At 57.2% G+C, this 23900-nt stretch overlaps 1 protein-coding gene across 9 annotated transcripts in view; it reads right to left on the bottom strand.

Moving 5' to 3' along the window:
• The window catches only part of ANO1 (anoctamin 1), a 91342-nt gene that overhangs the window by 26935 nt on the left and 40507 nt on the right, over positions 1 to 23900 (bottom strand). For 4 of the 9 annotated variants that reach the window (XM_024133135.3, XM_024133137.3, XM_028478615.2 and 1 more), the window contains 7 exons: positions 23236 to 23370; positions 18494 to 18654; positions 6777 to 6859; positions 4825 to 4836; positions 4128 to 4199; positions 1985 to 2062; positions 987 to 1061 (listed from right to left, as the gene is read on the bottom strand). In XM_024133135.3, coding sequence (XP_023988903.1) covers positions 987 to 1061; positions 1985 to 2062; positions 4128 to 4199; positions 4825 to 4836; positions 6777 to 6859; positions 18494 to 18654; positions 23236 to 23370 — 616 coding nt within the window. The remainder of the gene's footprint in view (positions 1 to 986; positions 1062 to 1984; positions 2063 to 4127; positions 4200 to 4824; positions 4837 to 6776; positions 6860 to 18493; positions 18655 to 23235; positions 23371 to 23900) is intronic. The other 5 variants (XM_024133138.3, XM_024133139.3, XM_055079483.1 and 2 more) reach the window with 3 other exon arrangements.

Genomic DNA, 23900 nt, shown 5'->3' with positions numbered 1-23900 from the left:
CCAGTCATCCTGACAGCCCAACGGCCCGCGCCCCACCCCCCGGTGGCTCCCAATCCGTGGTCTTGGGGTCCCCACCACAGATTTCTTTACATCAGAGAGGTCCTTCCTGCCGTGTGAGAGAGCGTTAGGGGAAACGGAGTCCTCCCTCTACTTCTAACTATTCAGGTTAGGGGGCCTCAGACACCACCCCCAGTGGAAAACCAAGGCAAGCTCACCTGTGTGTCTCCAAGTTCGTACGGAAGGGCGGGGGGTGTCTCAGGGCAGACTGTCTGCCTGGCCTCTGGCCCGGGGAGGGGGCGAGACCTCTGGCCTCCGTTTCTTCATCAGCAGGAGGGGGACGGGCAGGGGTGAGGCCCTCAGGCCACTGGGCACAGCCTAGCCCCTGGTCCACAGCGGCCACGCGGATGACCTTGATAGCAAGGTCATCGCTACAGTGACCACAGGTGGCCCTGACCCATTGTGGGGGGAATGAAAGCACGGCGAGCACGGGCCTGAGGCTTCCAGGGACGCAGCCCAAATAACTGGGGATTAAGATCCCCTAATAGAGCCGGCCACGGTGTTGGCAATTTATTCAAATCAGCAGCGTCCGGACGAGCCTGGCGTCACAGGCCCTCCATCACCTGAGTGGCATCGTCCTGATTTTTGTCCCGTGTGTTCTTCACCTACTGGTTTTCTTTAAAAGCCCCCCGTTTTGTCTTAAATAATACGTGTGAACTCCCGGGATTGCATGACTGGTTGGGTCACTCTCAGAACGAAAGATGTGTGTCAGGGACCAAAGGAAACCACCGCACGGGCCCCAGGGCTTGGGAAGCCCCCCGGGGGTCACTGCAGAACCCTGGCCCTTCCCCAGTTTAGGGGGCTGGTGGAATCCCCCCACCACCCTGCCTAGCCTGGGATGAACACAACTGCCACGAGGCGGGCCGGCCCCATCCAGGTGAGTGCCGCACACCTTGGTACACCTCCCTCCTTTACCTCCCAGAGCTCACCATGAAGATGATGGAGACCAAATTGGTGAAGTAGGCTGGGAACCGGTCTTTCCAGGTCAGCTTCACCTTGTCCGTCTACAACACGAAGAGGGCTGGGTCAGCGGTGGGGGCCATCCAGTGGAAAGATGTGTGTGTGCGCACGTGTGTACGGGCGTGAACAACTTGGACGACAGAAACACGGTTAAAAGAAAGTGATGATGAACGAATGCAAACATCTGGCATCCGGGGCTTTATCCCCGAAGAAATGATGCTACGAAAGGACAGAAATAATAGTTGTCTAAAAAAGCGAGTCCTCTGTGTATGGGGCGTGACGGTGCCAGAGGTTTTTCTAAATTAGATGATCAGACCCCCGTCTGGGAGAAGCCTGGACTCCTTTTCTTGGCTGAAGGCCTCATTTCCAAGGCCAGAAGATCTAAGCTGTTTTCCTCCGCCACCCAGACCGTAATAGTAATTTTCCTTTGCGGAGCAAAGTTGAAACGAGCCACCAGCACTCTTAAGTTCAAAAGCTGCCCGCCACGTAGCAATGGCGGAGAGCGGGGACACGTGGCCCAAAGGCTCTGGCGCAGGGACAGCAGGGTCTGGGGGAACCTGAAGTGGACGCTTGTTGCTATAACCTGGGATGTTTCAAGAATGGGGTGGAGTTTTAACGGGAAAAATGCATGGACGAGGTTAGAGAACGCTGGCAGGCATGACACCCGAGGCCACGCATTCCAGGGCAGGTGGCATGCATGTTAATGAGACCAGGGACCGCCGGCAGGCAGCTGTGACGGGCACGTTTCACAAGCTCCAGAGACAGCCGAGCTCCCCCCACGAACCCACCACAGCCATGCAGACACCTCAACACACGTCACAGCCCGTGGGTGCCGAGGGAAGGCAAAGGACCGTGGATGTGGATGTTAAGAGGATAACACAGCAGCCAGAGTCGGTTGAGGAAAACACAGTGGACTTCGGTCATCTGCAAACACTCAAGCCTCGCGACGGCCCGACGTGACATGTACCAATTTCACCCCCGCCATGGCTGTCTTAACCCTCTGCCTCCATTTGTTTGTGGGTTCCTCCGGAAGGTGCCGGCGCTTCTGGGGCGGGTGGAGGGAACAAGAGAGCACCATGGGGTGAGACCGCCACCCAGGCCCCCATCGGCCCCTGGGCAGCCAGTGCATCGCTGGCTGTGCCGGCTGCTGGGGCTGGTTCAGGCTCTGGGCATCTTAGACCCATCAGAGATGGCAGAGACCCACATTCTAAAAGAAAGGCTGCCACAGAGGTAATGGAAATGAAAACTCCAGCCTGGAAGCTCGGTGGGCTCCATGGGGCCCCTGTCACCAGACGGCGGCCGTAATTCCGACGGTGCATCTTACGCAAAGGCGAGGATGACTGCGCGTTTTACGCCAACGTGAAGGAAGCCGCACTCAGAATGCTAACACGTCAACGAAGGGGTGGATCTTTTCTTTCCTAAACAAACCTGGTGCCCCAGCTGGGGGAGAAATTAAGACCACAAAGTTGGGAGCCAGGGAAACGGAGGAGAAAAATCAAGGGAGGGTGTGGCCCCACGGAGGGCATTCGGGGCCTGGCGTCGCCATCAGAGGCTGGCAGAAACGAACCCCGACCTCTGTCGCTCTTGTGACCAAAGAGCTCGGGTCAAAGCCGAGAAGCAGAGTGACCGGGCATCTGGCATGGCTGCCCAGGCCCGGCACTCGGGCTTGGTCGAGGCCCTGACTTAAGTGGATGTGACGTGGGCCGCGGAGCCCTTTTTTCCTTAGGAAGGAATGAAATCCCATCCACGTTCACGCTACGAGGGGCCACCGTCAAGCCGTGGGGTGGACTGTCGGGGGGCACACGGGTCGTGGTGGCTCACCGCGGGGGCCTGGGGGCTTCAGAGCAGCGGCGACCACGCCTCTCCCTTTAGGAGAGGGAACGCAGCCCAGGGGGAGGCTGTCGGAGCCCTTAGTTCAAGGCCACAGGGCGGCTGCTCTGAAGGCAACGGGCTCGGGACATGCAGGCGTTCTGATGTGTCAAGTTAAAAGGACGGTCTCCTCATTTGGGGTGAGGACTCACGCTTTTGTGGTTATCCTCTCTGCACCCTCGGTCCCTCTCACATATTGAGTTTAGGGAAGTGCACCCGCTTTCTGGCTGCAGGAGGACTGAGCTGGGCTTTTGCTCTGTTACGGCAACCGGGGCCCGAGAGGGGATTTTGCTGCACCCACTTTGCCCCCCCAAGAGGGGACTTTTGGTAATTGGGACCCCCAGCCACTCTGTACCAGCAAACTCTGTCCACGGGACACAATGACAAGAAAAGATCGATGCAGGGGTTTGCTCTGGTCACGCCCAGAGGCCGAGGGTGCAGATGTGACCCAGAACGCCGGGATCTGGGAAGAGTGTCCCGCAATCGCTCCCCATCCCTTCAAGAGCCGACTTTCCAGCCTCAGTGAGAGGCTGACAAGGGCCCGGGCGCTCTGTGCTTGTCCCATGTCATATAAAAAAACCTCCGTTAAAAAAATACCAAGCACCCGCCAGAGGTTTGCGAGAATTCAGGCTGCAAACATGACTGCCAATTTGAATGCGAGGTTTTGGGGAGAAAGAAGGGCATTTGTTAGCAAAAAGGGGATGGCTTCAGGAACATCACAAAAACACCTCTCTCTCTCATTCTCACGGTCTGTGAGTGAGACAAGGAACCGGCCAGCTGCTCAGGGACCCTGCTGGGGGCAAACCCTTCCAACCATCATTCAGAGTAGAACTGGAGGGCTGGACATAACGACCACCCAGAGCAAAAAAGCTGCCAAGCTACTCGGTTCTTGATGTTGAAATGTTGGCTGGAGTTTGAGATCACCCTCAGGATAGACCAAGAAGGTAGCTCTCTACTCCAGCAGGTTTGACAAATCGGCCCCTTGCTTGTTTTATAAATAAAGTTTTATTGGAACACAGCCAGACCCCTTTGTTTACCTGTTGTCTATGGCTGTTTTTATCCTGCAATGGCAGAGTTGAGTTGCTATGACAGAGGCCTGCAGGGTCTAAAATATTTGCTATCTGGCCCCGTCTGGGGGCCGGCCCCCCAACTACACAGTGCTTGCTGATCCCTGGTCTGCAATGCTGATGAATGTAAAATGTTTTGCTGCTGGGAAAGTCAACTGGCAGCGGCCACCGTACCTCTTTGTTTCTGGAGTCCTTCCTAAGAGACTTCTCCAAAACTCTGGCTTCATATTCGGCTCTGGGATGGTCCTGCGAAAGAAACCAAGTCAGCGGGGAGCCTTTGTTAATTCTGTGAGTTTGAGTCCCTCAACAGGAGCACGCATGGCAAAATCAGCCCAGACATTCCCTTGGACACCCTTTGGGGCCAGTTCCTAGCTGGCTGTTTGTACCCTTTCCAATTTAGAACTCATTGTACGCAGTTCATCCAGGATTCTCCACCTTGTGGGGAACCCTAGCCCACTGGGAAGGCCACAGAATCGGGCTCTGTGTCCTGCAGGCAGGTCAGTCCGCGCCAGGCTGCAGCCCATCCTGCAGGCCACTCACTCTGAACACCCAGCCATGAACTGGCCCCTGAGAATATCCTATCTGGAGCCGTGGGGGTCAGAAGAGATGGCAGTAAGTGTCAGCAAGCGGGGGCAGACCAGAGGCACCAGACCTCGGGGGAGCCAAGAGCAGATCAGCAAAGGGCACTGGAACAGAAGAACAGGGGTTAAGAGAGACCCAGAGGTGGGGGAGGAAACGGAGACCCCTGCCCGCCATGGAAGAGCCGCAGGGAACAGCTCAGCAGAAACAGATGGAAGGTCTCAGCGAGAAGGTCCCTCTCCCAGGGAGACAGGCTACCGGAAGACAGAGGAGTGACAAAAAAATTCCAAACCTTGACAGCCTCCTTCCGGGAACCAGAAACGTAAAACAAAAACAAAAAGATTTCATTACTTGTGTTGTTTTTTTAAGGAACAGGCTACGTCTGCTACAGATGACATACTTAAGAACCTGGATGAAGGTAGTTGGACACGGGTGGATAAGGAGGGCTCACTAAAGGCTGATGCTACTTTAGGGTGGCCGTGCATGTTGCTGCTTCCGCAGGTCGCACGTTCTAGGTAATTCCCGAGGGAGCGCTGGGCTGGACTGTCTTAGACTCAGGGAAGGAACACACAGGCCAGACGACTGCGTACAGGCTTCCTTCTGCTGCGAGAGCGGACACCGGGGGTCATGTCGTGGAGAGGCTGCCCCTTCGTCTCGGGTGATTAACCCCAGAAGAGGCCCTGGCCAGCCGTGGGGGGCTCGCTTTCGGGGACTCATTCAGGGCCCCTGGGGACCCGTGCCCAGTGGCTCTGATCGCCACCCCACCGTCTAGGGTCTGAGCCATCAGGGTGAAGAGTTCACAGGACGGGTCCCCAAGGGATCGAACTGCCCCAACCCCAGGGACATCATGAAAAGGGATGTTCTGAATCTACTTCCAAAATAACAAGACAACACTGCTTTTTGTTCTATTTGAATCTTTAGAACACGCTCTGGCAGACAGGTGACCCGGGGCCCGTCATGGGGGATGGAGTTCCACGCCTGTCTCTGCCCCTAAGGAGCCGCGTGTCTGTCCTGGCGTCAGCCTCGGTCCCGCCATCTGTGAAACGGGACGATGAGACCCACTGGGGAAGAGGTTGAACCCAGAGGTGGGAGACGGGTTAAGGGACACCCGCTGGTGCCAGGCCCTGCTTGAAGTGCTTTATATCTGCTGACCCAGGGAGACCCCCTCAAACCCTACTCCTGCATCCCTGTTTGAGAGGTGAGGACACTGAGGCACAGAAAGGTTAAGCAACTTGCCCCAGGTCACACAGCGAGGGTGGTGCAAGGACAGCCTGGTCCCAGAGGCTGTCTCGCCTCCACTAAGCTGGTGCCTCTTCCAGCAAACTCGCGCCCTTGTCTGCTGACAACACTTTCAGCACAGAGCCTGCACAGGGGATTCTCAGCTACACATTTGGCTGAAAAGTGATCCGGTCTTCGAGGGAGTGCGTGTGTGGGGAAATATAATAATAGGGATGTTTAAAAAGATGATGGAAGAGATTTTCACATTACAGTGAAAATGGATGAGCAGTTTCTCTTTAAAAAAACTGAGCGAAAGATTTCATAACATGAAGCTGCGGTCACTGTGGCCATACCTAATGGCTCTGCTATTTGGGAGACCTTGTTCCTTTTTATTCCCACTCATACCATGGGGATTCTGGCTGGAGCTGGCAATTCGGGATGGGGCAGTGGCAAAGTTTCTCCTGAGCAACCCCGGGGAGGGGGGTCCACCCGCCGTCGCAGTGGCCATTCGATCCCGAATGCCCCTCTCTTTGGTGCGCGAAGATGCCCGGTACGTGGCTTCCCTCTATTAGTGAAGGATCTGCCCCACTTCTCAGCCACGTCCAACTGCAGGCCAAGAGCTGGCTCTGAGGACCGTGGGTTTGGCCCCTGGGGCAAAGCCTCACGGCTGCCTTTGGGGACTCAGCCTCGTGGGTGGTGGTAATCCCCTCCCCAGACCCGCGGTGCTGCCCCCAGACAGGATGAGATCAGCACGGTGAGCCTTGGCCTGAGTCGCCAACCACGCTGCTGGGTGGTGCGTCCATGTGAGCATGGAGATCAGAAACACTAGAACAGACATCATACGGTTGCCCTGGCAACTGCGGGGGATTCAAACATCAGGGACGTGAACTGAGAAGCAGGCAGGGAGCAGCCCTGCCTGGGCTTTAGGACCTAGGGCTTCCACGTGAGTCTCCCAGAAGCAACAGGGCGGGGGCCGGGGGGGACACGCGGGAGGGCACGGGGGGCGCAGTTGCCAAGCCCACTCACCTCCTCCTCCTCGAAGCCTGTGAGGTCCCAGCGGTAATTGAGCCGCATCTGTTTCCGCTTCCAGTGCTCCATGAAGGTGGCGGCTGCAGGGAGGGAGGAAAACCAGGAAGTGAGGGGCTCAGAAGCCCCACGACATCAGATGCCATGAAAGCATTCTCCTCTTCTGCACCATTTGGTAAGTGAGGGCAACAAGTGCTGCACCAAGAACTTCACATGAATTAAACTGTTCAGCTCTCCCACTGACCCCGCGAGGCAGGGATGATCTATCGCTCGTTAAAAAAAAAAAAAAAAAAACTTATTTATTTATTTATTTGGTTTATTTATTTCTCTGGGTCTTAGTTGGAGCAGGCGGGCTCCGTAGTTACAGCACCTGGGCTCCTTAGTTGCGGCTCGCCAGCTCCTTAGTTGTGGAATACGAACTCTTAGTTGCAGCCTGCCTGTGGGACCTAGTTCCCAGACCAGGGATCGAACCCCGGCCCCCTACACTGGGAGCACAGAGTCTTATCCACCGCACCACCAGGGAAGTCCCTATTGCTTACTTTACAGTTGAGAAAACTGAGGCACAGGGAATCCGAGTCCCAGCCAAGGTTATTCTGCCAGCCGGCGAGGGGCTGGGCAGGCTGGTCCCAGAGACTGTGCTCTTAACCATCCTGCTCCATCGATCTTGGGGACCCCAAGTCACAGGTGGGGTCAGAAAGAGTGAAAGGGGAGCCAAGGCCGCTCACTCAAGCTTCAAACCCCTGCAGGTGGCCTGACTTTAGAGCTGCACTCTTAGCTGCTACATCCTGCTCTGTATTCCCAACAGACTAAGCATAGTTCAAATGCCACCTCCTCCAGGAAGCCTCCAATCATCCCCCTCAGTGTCAGGAAAGAAACCAACTCCTCTGGGGACCTCTCCTGCTCATGCTGTTCACGCCACCTTCCATTATGATCCCTGTCCCATGTCTCATGGCCCTTCTGGGGTGGGGGGCAGGGATGGGGCCTTGTCATCTGGGTCCCCCACAGAGAGCCCAGTGTCGGGCACAAACAGGTGCCTCAAGAGAGCTCACTGCATGAATGAATGGCTTTTATGAGTAGACACTTGCACATGGAGATACCACGGACTGAAACATTTATCACTAATTCTTCCCACCCGTAAGGGAAAATCAGCAGAGGCTGAGGGTGGGAGTAGAGTGACAAGGGTGGCCATAAAGTTAACCAGACTCCGGATTCTTGAGCTGCTATGTGCCAGGCACTGTTCAAAGAGCTAGCACATGAAGTATTAATCTCATTTAAACCTCATAGTAATCATAGGAGGGAGTTGCTATAATTTTCCTCATTTTACAGATGAGAAAACCGAGGCTCGGCAGAATTTAGTGGCTTATCTGATAAGTGGCATGTCAAGATGGACGTTCAATGAGGACTTTAGTGCAAATTCTCCAATGTCATCCTTCGCCAGGAAACAATACGGGCGTTGGACCCGGCAAGAGATGGGTCTGAACCTGACTCACCTCCTGGTTCAGAGAACATGCGCGCCTCCCCATTAAGGTGAGGTGAGAACAGGGCCTCCAAGCTTGCACATATCTGCGCATAATGGGTATCTGCCCATCAAGTATTAGCTACTGTACCAACCAGGTCCAGCCAGGAAACAGGAACCTCTTAGGTCTCTCGGGCTGGGGTAGTTTAATCCTGGGACTTGGCCACAGAGACAGTGGAAGAGCTGAGAAGACAAGCAGCGGATGGCGAGACCACCCAGAGATTAGCGATAGCAGGAAGCTGCTGCCTATCTACGGGTGGCGGGACAATGGGAGGTGGTGTCCCCAGAGCCAGAAACTGGAGCTGCCCAGAAGAAGCTAGGATCATGGAGGAAGGGCTTTCTGGAGGGAGGTAGAGCCAGGGAGAAGGCCAAACCTTTGTCAGAGGTGCCCCAGGAAGCAGAGGAAGAGGAGGAGAAATACCCTGGCTTCTCCCTTCCTCCCGCCTGCTGATCCCCCCATCAGGGCTTCCCATTGGCTGAGCCTTCCAGGAAATGGGACAGCAAGGGAACCTGGGAAATGTAGTTCCCTGTGATACAAATGTACTCTCAGCAGACACATATGGCTGGTGGGGCAGGCCCATCTGCAGCCTGCACCGCCTCCTAAGAAGGAAGGTGTGAGGATGTTTCCTTCTGTCTCTTTCAACATGTCCCTGGGTCACTGTAGTGGAGGTCCTTGGTTGGGGCCCAGTCCCACACCGCCACCAGTTCTGGAAGGCCTGTCTCTCCTTCACTGTGTTCTGATAGCTGTCTCTCTCCGGCCTCTCCTGCCTGCCCACGGCAAGGCCTCCTTTGAGACCTTGGGCTGAGTCGGGGAGGAGGGCTGGCTCCATGCACAGCAGGGAAGCTGGCCTGTCACCCTTCCCTGTCTCAGCCTCCCCATTTCTCCCCATTCCCAGGCTCACCGACCCACACCTCTACCTCCTGGACCTCCCCCTCCCTCCACTCACCAGCCTGCAGTGTGATAACTGTTACCTTTTAATGAGGACTCAGCCTGCAACAGGCTCTGTGCTAGTGATTTCGCGACACCAGTGACACGAACCCTCAAGACAACGCCACGCAGTAGGAGTGATTTCCACTCACTCTTTTACAAATGAGGACAGAGACTCAGAGGATTAAATGCTCTGCCGAAGGTCAACTTCATGTTAACAGCAGGAGTGGGATTTGAACCGGATTCTATTTGACCCCAGAGTCTACACTTAACCACCATACCTGACCGACCTCCTGCACAGATATTTGATTTTCTTCACGGGAATAACAACTAGAGTCGTAATAAGTCTGATGATTACAGCAAAACTTGTATTGCCATTTTATGGATGAGGAAGTGGAGGCACAGAGAGGCTAAGTAATTTGTCCAAGGTCACACAGCTAGGCAGCCGGTATTTAAACCCAGGCATCCTTGCTCTAGAATTTTACTGTTAAATGTCTGAAGATAGATACAAGGGCCCTCTCCCAGGGGGAGAGGTTGACCGGGACCGAGACTGTACCTGAGGTCACACCTTGGAGGCCGAGGAGTGGAGATGGTACATAGACGAGGCTTGCTGTGCTCGGCTATGTTTAAGAAATGCAGGCATTTTATATAAAATCATGAGTTTTCTGCTTCTCCTTTACAAATCAGAAACTCTGGCACCAGGAGGCTGGAGCCGAGCAGTGACAATCCATTTGTCAAGGTCTGGGCATGCCTTCTCTTGCTGGGCCACAGACCCCACCATGCCCTACTGCCTGGGCTCTCTGGCTCCGAGTTTGCCACGCCTTTGCTCTGCAGCAGAGGGGCAGAGCTGTGACATTCAGTCTTGGCCGTTGGGACGGGCGATGGGAAGGCTCATGCTGAGTTGGGGGCACAGCCCTGAGGTCTCAGCCCAGAATCAGGCATCGTAAGCAGTGTGAAAACGCACCTGCTACTGGACTGGGCAGAGGCCGGAAGAAAACCGAGGGCCCCTCCTGTGCAGCTGTGCTCCTGTAGCCCTCCCTCTCTATACCAGCCATGTGGACAGCAGCGGGTCCTGCCAGGTTCCCGTCCCTTCCCTTCAAGGTACCCAGCAATGGTTCTCCTGGCTGACGTGCCAACTACAGCACACAGACGTAACGTGGCGTCTACCTGGTGTCAGGTGCTGGGTACGCTCGGGGCATCTCCTTTCATCTCACCCGCAAGCCCTCAGCGCAGAGATAACGCACTCCTTCACACCGATGGGTAAACTGAGACCCTGAGGAGTCAGGTGACTGGTTAGTATACAGCAGAAACCTGGATCCAGGACTTCTGACCCCAAGATCGACTGGGGTTAGGGGTGTGGCTTCCCACCCACATGAGGACAAGCTGTGGGCCAAACCTGGTCCAGGGTACAAAAGACATGAAGAGACGGCCTTGACCCCAGCAGCCATACGAGGGGGCCAAGGAGACAAGACCATCCCCCCAAAATCCAGAGCCCAGAGGGCAGTGTAGCAGAAATCGCAGGTCGTGAAGAGGGAACGCAGGCCAGGGTGCAGGCAGGTGTTTGAGCTCCTCCCTTCAAACATTTGTTTTAATGACACGGTATTAGACAAACACATTCCTGTAGAGGAGCCCAGAGGCAGCAGGTGAGCGATGGACCCTGGATCTACCATGGCTCGAAGCAGGTATGAGCTTGGGCATGGGCCCGCCCTACCCCACCTGCCTGCCAGACTCAGTCTCCACGTGTGTACAATGGGCTCGGTAACAGTGCCCCCTGCGGGGCCTATGGTGAGGCGTCTGTAAGCCGATGCGCCGCGGAGGCCAGGGCAGGGCCCACCCGTGGCAAGCGGCTAGACAGAGGAGCGGTCCCACGACCGGGCTCACCTGAAGGACCTCCACCGTTTCTCATTAAGTGGCTGACGATAGAACAAATCATATGGGTGGTTCCATTTATACAAAGTATCTAGAATATCTACAGATAAATCCATCATAGAGGCAGAAAGCAGCCTGGTGGTTGCCAGGGGTGGGGACAGGGGGAAAGAGACAGATTGTTAAATGGGCACCAGGTTGCCACCCGGGAGGATGGTGGTAATGATGGCACGACATGGTGAGTGTACTAAATGCCACCGAACTGTGCACTTAAAACAGTTAATTTATGTTATGTAAATTTCACGTCCATTAACAGAAAAAAGAATCACAGAACAATGGGTACAGATTCTGCTTAAGGGTTTAATGCCCCTGCTGGAGCTGGAGCTGCAGAGAAAGTGGATCAGGACACACTCGCATGGTTACGTGGGGAAGGGGCAATCTGTCCATTTCCCCCAGGATTTCTTAAGAGTGTGGGCTGTACCGGAAGCCCCGCTGCAGGGGGCTTGCTGAAATACAGATTCCTGGGCGCCCGCTGACCTGGAATCTCCGCTCTGGACAAGCTCTGCGCGTGGCGCTCTCCACACAGGCGTCTGGACGCACTGACCTACTCACTGTCTGCCCTTCCCTTCCATCCATCTCTCTATCCATCAGATGAGCTGCCCGTCCAACCCCCACAGGACCCCGGGCCTCCGCTTCGGCTCTCCTCCCAGGCCGCACCCCACCCTACCTCCCTCGGGCCCTGCTTGACCTGTCCAAACTGCTTTCACTCCTAGGCCTAACCCCAATTTCCCAAATTCTGGATGCTTCCTGGGCTGGCTGCTGGCCACACCCCCACCTTTCTGAGCTTTCACCCTCCCCTGAAACGCTGCAGCTGACCCTGTGGCACAATCTTGGATGTGTCATTAGACGCTCCCGGTTCGGCCGTCCCGTGGTCTTTTGTGCCCGTTGGAACCTCACAGGCTCTCAGGCCTGCCGTGGGAATCTCACAGGCCACGGAGGGAAGGCTCTGACGGATGCTGGGGCGCTTTTGCGGCTGCCCGGAGAACAGCCCCGTCTCCCTGGTGAGGTCCAAGCTCCTTATGGGCCGGGGTCTTGTCTCCCAAACCTGTGCCAGGCACTCTTGAGCCGCGGAGGCCCCAGGGGCCAGGCAGGGCCGCACCCTCCTTAAAACAAGACCCCTGAGAGCAGAGACCAGCTTCTCAAACCTCTGGCTCTTGACAGTCCGACGTCTGCTCAGCACAGACTCCTTTCTCTGAATGTGGGGATCAGAGATGCATGTCCTCGGGCTGCAGGAACCGGACAAGAGAGTGACCTGAAACTGAGCGGGGCCCTGTGCGGCTCCCTGGCACGGAGGCCCTTTTTGTCCCCCACTTCTTATAGGCAAGACTGCAGCCCCCATGACCGTCCCTGAGTTCCGAAAGGTGGATTCAAACAGCTGCTAATCAACGGAGGAGCAGCCAAGCAACCACCTGAAGCAAGATTAAAGGGACCAGAGAAACTCATCAAGATCAGGAGACAACCGCTGGGCTTCCCTGGTGGTCCAGTGGTTGAGAATCCACCTGCCAACGCAGGGGACGCGGGTTCGATCCCTGGTCGGGGAACTAAGATCCCACACGCCGTGGGGCAACTAAGCCCGCGCGCCACAACTACTGAGCTCCGCGCCTCAACTAGAGAGAAGACGGCACACCGTGATGAGGATCCCGTATGCCGCAACTAAGGCCCGACGCAGCCAAAAATAAAATAAATTAAAACATTTCGAGACGACCACCTGAGATGAGATTAAGGGAGTGCAGGCCCTGCTCACCACACCCTAATCTTGTCAGAGAACTCCCCCACTCCGGCCCCCACCCTTTGAACCGCTTCTATAAAGCCCTTCATCAAATCCTCTGGCGGGGGACACACACACAGTTTTTCGAGGCAGAAACCGGTGTGTCCCCCTTTGCCTGGCAAAGCAATAAAGCTCTCCTTTTCTACTTCACCCAAAACTGTCTCCGAGACGTGATTTGGCACTGGTGCACAGAGAGGCCGAGCTTTCGGTCACAAACCCACCTGTCGGCCCACAGGGGAGACAGGGCTCCCGCACAGAGGCCCCCCGCCCTTCATTTTCTCCCTGATTCTATTTATTTATCCCCTGAACAAGTGTTCGCTCACAAACCTGCTGCTGGCCTTTCCAGCAGAGACTCAGTCTCTCTCCCTCCGTCCGCACTGGGTGACTCAGCCGGTGACCTGCCCACTCCACTCAGAGTGTCGGGTGCAGCCCTCCCAGGAGGGGTTTCAATCGCACCTGTCACTCCACTAATGCCGGGACCATCTTTCTCCAGCTCCTGCAGCCAGGCTCAAATCAAATAACCCCCATTGTTCTTCCTGGAACTGACAAGGCTTTAAAACCCCATTATTATGCCATAATTTCAGAAAATTGATCATGGTGGGGGGGCGGGGGAAGCTAAATGGAGCTCCAAGTTTCTTCGTGTGACACCTTACTGAATGAAGCCTTTGAATTGTCATAAATCCCCGGCAGGGGAGAGCTCAGCCAGAGCTCACGGCTCCAGGACCAGCGGGTCAGCCTCTGGGCAAAGCGGACCCCAGAGTGGAGCGGACGCAACATGAAAACAGCGGCCAGAGGTGACTCCTGGAGCGCTAGAGCCCCGCTACTGCCAGTGTCAGGTTTGGGGTTGCCCTCTGTCACCATGCGAGCTAGCAGCTGGAGGACAGGAAAAGAAAGGACACAGTGGGAGAAGAAACACCAGTGGGAAAATGATCCTTTAGAGGGTAATGAACAAGTAATTGAATAAGGGACTTAAAAAAAACCCCTCAACAATGGCAAGCTCACTGCTAATTACGCCTGACTGAGTAAAGTGTGAAAGAGCGCAGGGAGGATGGAGAGACTGAGTCTCCCTCCACCCTGGGGGCAGGGACGGGCTGTCAACAGTGCGGCACGTCTCCGCCCAGCAGGCCCTTTCTTGTTGCTTCTGAAAAACCCCTCAACAATGGCAAGCTCACTGCTAATTACGCCTGACTGAGTAAAGTGTGAAAGAGCGCAGGGAGGATGGAGAGACTGAGTCTCCCTCCACCCTGGGGGCAGGGACGGGCTGTCAACAGTGCGGCACGTCTCCGCCCAGCAGGCCCTTTCTTGTTGCTTCTGTCTTGATTTATAATAAGCTCCTCTTTCCCTAAGTGCTTCCTGAGAGTGGTTTGGCTTTTTTGTTGTTGTTTTTTCCCTCCCCCAAATGGGGGTGTGTAGACTGAACTTGCCCTTGACAGACAGGCACCTCTGTTGTCTCCTACGGTGGCAGTGGAGCTGGAGGACGTGGGGACAAACAGCGGAAACACAGATTTGCCCGTTTCCCTGCGTCTTGGATAGGGGAAGGATGGGACCATCTGTTTTTCTCCCAAGGACGGGGCTGCTAGTAAGGGCTGGCCAACACCTTTGAGGCTGTGAAGTGGTACCCCTCTGCACACAGTAGGTGCTCAATAAAGAAGCATGATGTGACCAAGCTGGCTTCATTGAGGGGGTGCACAATATTCAACCAACTCCCTGCCTCCTGGCGGGTTGAGTGGCATTGCTGCCTGTGTGCCCCTCACTGCCTGCTCATGGTGAATCTCTTCTCCCCCAGGAGGGCACAGAAGGTGGGTGGAGGATGTCTGGATGGAGAGGTGAGACCAGGGCACTAGCTTGGACCGCGAAGGCCGGCGGGCCAGGCACGGATCTATCATGTCTGCTACAAATCTGCTAGCTGTGTGATCTTGGGCAAGTCACTTAACCTCTCTGTGCTTCCCTGTCCACATCAGAGAATAACAGGGTTTCTCTCCAGGGTTGCTGTGGGGACCAGTGAGGTAGCCTGTGCAGAACTCTGTGCAGAACTCTGGAGGGGGAAAGGGAGCCTGCTTGTTTGGAGGGAGCTGGGGAAAGTATTCCAGGTGAGAGAATGAATTTAAGGTAAGCCTGCCAGGAATAAGCACACACATGAGCTAGACCTGATTAGTAACGCTGACAGAGGGAGTAAAGCCCAGGGGTCAAGTGTCTGGGGCTAAGGAGCCAGAACGCTGGGGTTCAAGTCTTGCCTCTGCCTCTTGTTAGCTGGTGTGACCCTGGGAAAGTTGCCTCAATTTTTTCATCTGCTAAATGGGGTAGTAAAGCCTGCTTCCCTCCTATAGTTACTGGGAGAATTAATGAGTCGCTCACATAAGATGCTCAGGACGGTACCTGGCACACAGTAGGAACCAGCCAACCAAAGCTAGTGTTCTTTTCTGAAGGAGATGAAGTGACCTAATTCACAGAGGCCCCCAGGCACAAGGTGACAGGTTAGATCCAAGCTCCAATCTCCAAGGGTCTAGGCTGTTTTCACGTTTTCAAGAAGCAAGGGCTCACCGATCCGATGCAACAGCTAGCGCGACATGACAACTAGCACCAGGCACAGCCCTAAGACATCACAAGACGTGACTCATTTGACATTCTCGACCACTGTCTCCATTTTACAAACGGGGAACCCAGGGCCCGGAGAGTTGAAGCAACTTTCCTGAAGTTGCACAGCTGGCAGGTGACAGAGCTGAGAGTTGAACCTGAGTCTGGCCCAGGGACTGGCACTATTACCTGCTGACTAGCCATCCTGGCTCACAGCCAACGCAGCTGGGTATTGAATCGGACCAAACCGTCAAGCCGGCAGCTGTGCAGCTGGGCTCCACCGTGGGCGTGAATGCTGCCGGGTGAGCCTCCCCGGCTCGGGGCTGGGGAACCGGGAGGCTGGGTGCCCAGCCAGGAGGTGTTCCAGCCTCGGCTTGGAGCTTCCTGGGCCCCGATCAGAGAGGAAGGAAGGGAGCCAACCAGAGATCTCGAGGAAGGCCAGGGAGGCTGGCAATGAGAAGCAGGGGGATGGTTCTGATAGACGCAGGGTCCACAGAGACAGGGCCGGGCAGGGGAGGCGGAACAGGCTCAGGGCAACGTGTGCTCCCTTCCTGACCCTGCCAGTGGAGACCCACCTTCCTCATCTGTGAAATGGGGACAATTTCTCAGCTGTGGGATAAGGTGGGACAAAGCGCAAGGAGCATGCAGCCCAATGTCAGACACATCGGCTCCGTGACGATGGCCACCGAGCCTAAATGTATAGTCAGATTGAGCCCAGAATTAATCATCCGAGCTGGAGTGTGGCGCGGGGAATCTTCTCATAAGCCACCATGAACCACACACAGACCTCACCTCCCCATGCTCTGTGGTAGCCCCGGCAAGGACTCCTCCAACCGCAGCTTGAATGCCTCCTGAAACAGGGTGCTCGCCACCTGCCAGGCCAGCCCAGCCCAGCACTCACTGCTGGAAATCTCTCCCTTACGCTGAGCTGGTGACCTGGGACTCTCATTCCCAGCCTCGTTAGGAGGACCATCACGTGCCCATGATGACGGCGCTGATCGTGAAGCTGTGCTTCGAGCTCCCGGAGCTGGGGTGGGTGGACAGTCCTGGGTGTCTCTATTACCTGGGTGTCCACGGGCTACAGGCCACTGCCGAGCCAGCGGGGGAAGGATGTGGAGGGGTGATGTTCATGAGTGGGGCCGGGGGCTGTCATTTGTACCCCTGTGCTCCACGCGACACGGGCTTCGCCAAGCCCGAGGCATCCCCTTAGCTCACAGGAGGGGTGGGCACGAGAGCCGTCTGGAATGATCAGAGTCTCCTCCATCGGAAGCCCTCAGTTTGGCACAGCTGTTACCGGGCGTCTAGGCAGGACAGTGGGAACAGATGGAACACAGGCGGGGAGCCCAGGGCCAGGGAGGGAGGGCGCGAGAGGCCCGCTAACTGCTGCTCTTGAACTTTCTCACTGGCCTTCTTCCCCCATGGTGCCACCCTCGGGAGAAAGAGCTTCTCGCTATCATGTGCAGGTGGTTGAGCATCTGCCCTAGAGCTCGCGTGGGTCTTGAGCGAAAGCCCCGCCGCTGTCCCCAGTCAGAGCTGGGTCAGCCTCCCTCTATCTCCTCCCCAGCTGCTTCTTACGTAAGTTGCCGTCTCTGACTCAAGTTTAAGACAAGAAAACTTCTGATACAGCAGGCCGACTGCACCGGCTTCTGAGTCCTCCCAGTGAGAACAGAAAGTCCTCTGCGGCCCTTGCTGGCCTCCAGGGTCCTCCTGCTCCCACCCCCACTTGCTCCCTGCACCTGCAGGCTCCTTCAACAGGCCTGCACCCTCACCACAGGGCCTTTGCACATGCCGTGCCCTCCTGACTCTTGGACTAAGTCAGTGGATGCAGTGGTTTTTCCTCCCACGGTTTCCCCTGTGCCCAGCACAGGCACTTAGTAAATACCGGTTGGTACGCACGCTACACGCAAGGCACATCACCTTACTCAGTCTCACACCCCCGCTGTGTGTCAGGCAGCCCTGCCTGTGGTTTGTGGTCACAAGGGCAGGACCGTTTACTGAGAGTCAGCCATGTACGTGCTAAGCATTGGCTGAGATTTTGTGCCCGCTGTCTCTGATCCTTATCACACCCCCATTTCACAGGCGAGGAAGCTGAGGGTTGAGTTATGTAGGGAAGGGCAGAGCTGACTTCCCTCCCCCAGGGCTCCTGTGCCCTTTCTGTGTGCAGCTCCATCTCCTACTAGCTGGGAGCCCCTGAGGGCAAAGACTGGGGCTCCGGTGCCCAGGGGACGGCTCAGCACACGGGTGCCCGAATCCTGAATGCCCTGCTGGCAAAGGCTGTGTCACGGGGCCACAGAGGAGGAAACAGGCTTATCTGTTAATCCAGAAACGTCGGCGGAAATGCATCCAGCCACCACTTACCCACCTCCCGTGCCCCCCAAGCCTGAGGTGGGTACCAGGTAGGACCTGGATTCAGGAAGAATCCTGGAGGAGGAGCCGTCTGCCCTGGACTCCAGGTAGCAGTGGAGTCCAGTGGTTAAGGGCACAGGCTCTGGAATCGTATGTTCACTCCTTACCTCGGCCCCTCAGGAGCTGGGTGATCCTGGGCAAGTCACATCCAACTCTCCCTGGGCCTCGGCTTCCTTACTTGTAAAATGGGCATGTGACACCTGCAGGGGTGCTGGGGGATAATGAGAGCTGTGCCCCAGGGCCTGGGCCTGGTCAGCTTTCCCAGCATCGTCGGGAGGAAGGCAGAACCCTCGGCCCTCCTTGCTCTAAAGCAGCAACAACTCCCGGCCCCAGGAAAGAGGTCCCGGCTCCGGGAGCAAAGCACCCTCCTAGGCTTTTCACGAGGGGCTCTTGGCCGGGTCACATGCATCTGTGGGTCGTGACCCAGTACAGACCCCGGGAACCTGCAGACAGAACGGGGGATTCTCTCTGCTGACCGTTCCTCCCGTGTGCATTGCTGGCAAACGGTCCTGCGCGTAGCCTCGAGGAGAGGGAGGGAGTGTCAGGACCCACCCGAAGCCGCGTCTGCCCCACAGACGGGGTGGCGGCGCTCGGCTTACCCCAGAGGGCCATGAAGACGGAGAAGAAGACAGTGGCGGGGTTGTCGAAGAGGTGGCTGGCGCGGGCCGTGGCGCACGCAGAGCTCATCTTCCAGTAGCTGCAGGTCTTGTCACACAGCGGGCACATGGTGATGTTGTGTCTCTGGTCACACATCTCCATGCTGGAAGAGAGGGAGCCGCCCAGAGTCCCCTGGCCGATGGGCAGGGTCCCTGCCGGCCCACGTGGACCGGAGCCTCCCGGGGCCATGTCGGGTGGGAGAAAGCGCTGGGGGTCCCCGCCGTGGTGGACATGGTCTGGCTCATCAGCCAGCTTCCGCCGGCGGCCACATCCCTCTTCTCCATCCCGGGTGGCCTTCAGGGACGTGTGACAGGTGCTGCCACACAGGGGCCCCAGCTCGGTTTCACACCCTGTCCCCCCTTAAAGCCTTAATGATTTTTGAACAGGGCCCTGCGTGTTCATTTTGTACCCAGCCTGCAACTTCTGTCGGTGGTCCTGGGTGTGGACCCATCGGACTTGCTGTGTGGCCGGTGAGCGTTCGTCTTTGAAGCCGAGGTCCCAGCCAGCCTCCCTCCGATAACCAGGCACCGTCAAGGTTGTGCTAAGCGTGAATGCCGTTCAGGTCCTGACCCGACAAGGCCCCGGAGACCCGAAGGAGGAACGGGGTCAAGGCACGAGCACGCCACGCCCCTCCCGAGCCCCGGCCGTGGGCCTGGCACCTGCTAAGCGCCGTTCCCGCGGGCTTCAGTCCGTCCCTGTGGGGACGCCGCGGGACAGCTGGCCCCGGGCAGGCCTGGGTGCCAGCCTGAGGACATCGCTGGGCACTCTGGGCCCCTAAGAGGACGGACGGAGAAAGGGTTCTCCCGGACCGCCTCCCGGGAGACGGGTGGCTGGGTTGGAAGGAACGCACCCACGAGCTGCCCGGGGTCGGGGAGCCACCACGCCGGGCTCACCCGGAAAGCGAGGGGCAGTTCCTGTTCAGGATGCGAGGCCGGCTCAGGGCAGGCTTTTGTTCTGCTGAGTCTGGGGCTCGAGCCCAGGGGCTGTGGCTGGACGGGATGCGGAGCTGCGCGATGCCCCGTGGCCTTCCTCCTCGGCCCCGCCCAGCACCCAGGCTCTCTCCTACTGACACCGAAAACCACGATAAGGGCCATTAGCTGTGTGAGCAGGAGCCTGCACCGAGCGCCTGCCTGGCCTGGAGCAGCTCTGGGGCTATTACAATCCCACCTTCATAGATGAGGAGGAGAGCCCAGAGAGGGCAAGTCACTTGCTCAGGGCCACACAGCAGAGTGAGGATTGAGCCCTGGGCTCTGTCTGTCAAGCCCGTGCCCTGCACTGCTCTCGGCTGATGCCCAGAGGCCACAGGAGGGCTCCCTGCTGAGACCGGGCGGCGTGGCCCAGGCCCTTGATGGGTTATTCCTGCCCTCTGTGCCCCGGGCCCGGGCCTTTAGCCTCAGACTCAGTTTCTCCTTCTGGAAGATGAGAAGGGAGGCCAGAATTAGGCCCTGCCACCTCTGCCCTGCCCTGCCCTGCCCTGCCCTTCTCCCTGCTAACTTGGACAAGATACTGAGCTATTATTAGACACCGGGCAGGAGTCTGATTTCCAAGGGTTAGGTGGCTATCGAGGAGGGGGCCGAATTGGGTGGTTGTTTTCGGCTTTAAAAAAAAATTTCTGGATGCACAGAATCGTGGCTGGGCCACAGCCCTCGGTGTTGGAGAAACACTTGCTGAGAGGCTGTGAGGGACCCTCCTCTGCTAGCACTGCGGGCATTCAGCTCAATTCCCTTCTCACAGTTACTCTTACCAAAGACTTACTAAAAGATTGTGTACGTGCTGTCTGTGCCAGGCACGGTGTCAGGCATGGGAGAGGGAAAGATGGACCAGCTGCTGCCTCGAAGCATCTGGGGGAGTGCGTGTGTGAGCACGCGTGTGTGTGCCTGTGTGCACGTGTGTGTGGGGCGGGGACAGGCACACAGAGGCCGTAGGGCACCGTGGACTCGGGAGCCAGCCAGCTCTGGATTTGAATCTCAGCTCTACCGCTTGTGAGCTGTGTGGCCTTGGGCAGGTTGCTCCAACTCCTTGGGCCTCAGTTTCCCCATCTATAGAATGGGGATGCTGAGAACAGAGAACCCATTTTTTGTTTTTAAAAGGCCATGGCATTTTATTCAAATATATTGGGGTTTTGTTTTTGTTTTTTGGCTGCGCTGCACAGCACATGGGATCTTAGTTCCCCGACCAGGGATTGAATCCAGGCTCTCGGCAGTGAAAGAGCGCAGCCCTAACCACTGGACCACCAGGGAATTCCCTGAGAACCCGTGTTACTGGGTTGTTAGCAGGATGAAACAGGGGAACGCACGTGAAGCCCTCGGAACGGCCCTGGGGCTCATCCTCCTGTTCACCAGCATTATTGTGGGAATAGTGGAGCCTTGTCCCTGGGCCTGGTCAGCTTTCCCAGCATCGTCGGGAGGAAGGCAGAACCCTCGGCCCTCCTTGCTCTAAAGCAGCAACAACTCCCGGCCCCAGGAAAGAGGTCCCGGCTCCGGGAGCAAAGCACCCTCCTAGGCTTTTCACGAGGGGCTCTTGGCCGGGTCACATGCATCTGTGGGTCGTGACCCAGTACAGACCCCGGGAACCTGCAGACAGAACGGGGGATTCTCTCTGTTGACCTTGTCCCTCCCTGAGCTTCCTCTCTCCTGAAAGGCAGAGGGGCAGGACGTCCCACCCGTGCAGGACCCCGGCCCCTCTCCGGGAACCTGTGGATGGAAGGCCCCCACCACCATTGTCAGGGTGCCGCCTGGGGCCCCGAGGATGGGAGGGGCCGGGGGGCCAGAGCCCACGTCTCTGCCTGCCTGTGAGCCCCACGGCTACCCAGCCCTCCTCCCTGCCAGCCTGTGAGCCCCACGGCTACCCAGCCCTCCTCCCTGCCAGCCTGTGAGCCCCACGGCTACCCAGCCCTCCTCCCTGCCAGCTTAAACAACGTCAACCAGTCAAAAAGCCTGTTGCTGCTGGTTTTAAACCCTCAGGCTCTCCCTTCACTGCCTTCAGCCAAAATAAAGACAAGCCATGTGGACCTGCTCTTTGGGGCAAATAGAGGGGCAGGGGCGGCAGGGCAGCATGGTGCGGGGCGCAGGGGGTGCAGGGGGCACTGGCTATCCTACAAACTGGCTTGGGCCACATTCCAAGGGGAATGCACACTTCCTGCTTTGTTCAAGGCACCAAGCGAGAGAGGCCGAGGTCAGACGGGGCTCCAGCATTCCCAGTAAATGCTGTTTGCATCCCTGGCTGTGTGACAGCGCTGGCCTGGCCTGGCCTGGGGATGTCGGCGTCCTTGTCAGGGAGCCCGCGCCTGCCTGGGCAGAGCATCCTGGACGAGGCCACCAGCCCAGCCTCCCCTCCAGGACCGGCAGGACGGCAGAGGGAGAAGTCTCCGTGGGGGGGCCCCTCACCCTCCACTCAGTCCCCCTCTGCGTCTGGGCTACTTTGATCTCTGCCTTCGTCAAACCCAAGCACGGTGAACTCGTGTCATTAGCAAACAAAGGGACAAGCTTTCTCCTGCCTGTGCCCAAAATAACCCTGGAGGGACACAGGCCAGATTCCTTTAACGTTCTGATTCCGGGTGGGTGGAATATTTTAGGTGTTATTCATGTATTCACAAATCACTTGCACCAAATTAGTGGATGTGGCCTTTCTGCACCGCTGAGTCCTAAGGAGTCAGTTTCTCCACCAAGTAAAGGACTCCTTCATTGGCTCTTTTCTGATCAGAACCACGGATGGATTGTCTAAACCACGGCTCTGCTTCAGAGACACCGGGCTGAGCTGTAAGAAACGTAACCCGTGCTGATGTACCGGGACTGTCCCCGACAGACCGCCAGCTCCCAAGAGGCAGGGCCGGGCGCGTACCCTTTGCTATCCCGTGTTTTGCCCATCGGCACGGCGTTCCTGATGGAAGTTAGGCCTGAAATCCTGAACTCATAACACAATCAGTTATCCCTGGGTCGGTATCAGCAAGTCTAGGAAACGCTAGAAAAGAGGGGAGACGGTGCCCTCAAGCTCCTGCTGCTTTGACTCACGTCCTCGCTGCCATTCTGGGAGAGCCACACTCGGCACGACGCCGGGCTGTCTCTGGGGTCCTGGCCTCCTTCCCAGAGCCCCCCACGCCTGGCCTACCCCTTGGTGAACAGTAGCAGGGCTATCAGCCCTGCGTTCAGAGACCGGGGCCTCTGGCACCAGGTCAGCTCTCATGACGGCCCTGTTGTCGCAACATTTCCCAGAGCCGCGGGGACCGGGGAGGCGGCACGGACACAGGGCCCGGCTGGCTGAGTGCACCGCCCCGAGGTCTCCAAATGGTCATCCGTCTCATTTCCTGACCGCACAGGGAAGCAGTCAATTTTCTTGTCACACGATGACCAAGAACTAAATGGGGAGAAAAAGCTTCAAAGAACGAAAAGGAGTTGGATATTTATTTTATGTCTTCCTCTCGACAATAAAGCGTCTCCCAGGGCGATCGTGCCTGCGAAGGCCGCCCACGCGCTCAGACGGCTATGACACCCTTTGGACTGGGCGGCTCTCTTTCTGACAGCGCCTGGCCCGGCCTGTGACTTCCCGGGGGGACTGAGCGGGTGCACGGCGGGGCGGGGGTCGGGGTGAGGGGCCCGAGTCCCGGGGAGTTCTGCTCCTGCAGTCATCGGAACGTGGCTCCTTAGTAAGATGAGGGTGTGTTCGGAGAGAGGGGCTGCCCGCCTACCTGGGGATGTTCTCATCGACGGTGGCCCATCCGTAGAGGAAAACGATGATCCCGACAATGGAGGCGGGAATGAGCATCTGGGTGTAGACGCCCAGCCAGGCGAAGTACAGGCCAATCTTCTCCCCGAAATACTTCCTGCACCGCAGGGCAAAGCCAAACAGAGACGCACTCTCAATCCACACCAGGGGGAAAAGAATTACACCGTACCCCCTCCCCCCCAGCGAGGAGCAGCTCATGGCGGGGGCCCCTGATTCTCTCAACCAAAGAGGCAGAGACTGGGGGCCCCTGAGCCAGGCTGTCAGGTTTGGGGTGCTCTCTGCCTTCCCTATGCCAGCACTTCTCTACTGTGCCCCGAAGGTGGGAGCATTTCCGCTCGCGATGCCCGCGCTGAAGGGCATGATGTGGCCCGGAGGCTGTCAGCTCTGTTCCAGGCCTGTTCAGCCTAAGAACAGGAATAAACGCCAGCCCCGAGGCACCGAGAGAACCGATCACTCTGTATATTAAGCGCTTCTGGCTCCCCGATGGGCTGAGTTCTGGTCTACGTGTCCCCAGCAGCACACCCATTGCCTGATCTGTTCGCCCCTTCCTGCCCCGGGATGGGGGTCCCCTCAGGAGAGGACGCATTGCCCAGAGGGGCAATGCTTACAAATTCCCAGGCAGCTCTT

The sequence above is a fragment of the Physeter macrocephalus genome, chromosome 18, assembly GCF_002837175.3.
Source record: "Physeter macrocephalus isolate SW-GA chromosome 18, ASM283717v5, whole genome shotgun sequence".
In the NCBI taxonomy this organism is placed as follows: Eukaryota; Metazoa; Chordata; class Mammalia; order Artiodactyla; family Physeteridae; genus Physeter; species Physeter macrocephalus.
The sequence above is the reverse complement of the archived record's forward strand: the minus strand, read 5'-3'. Positions and strand labels throughout refer to the sequence as shown.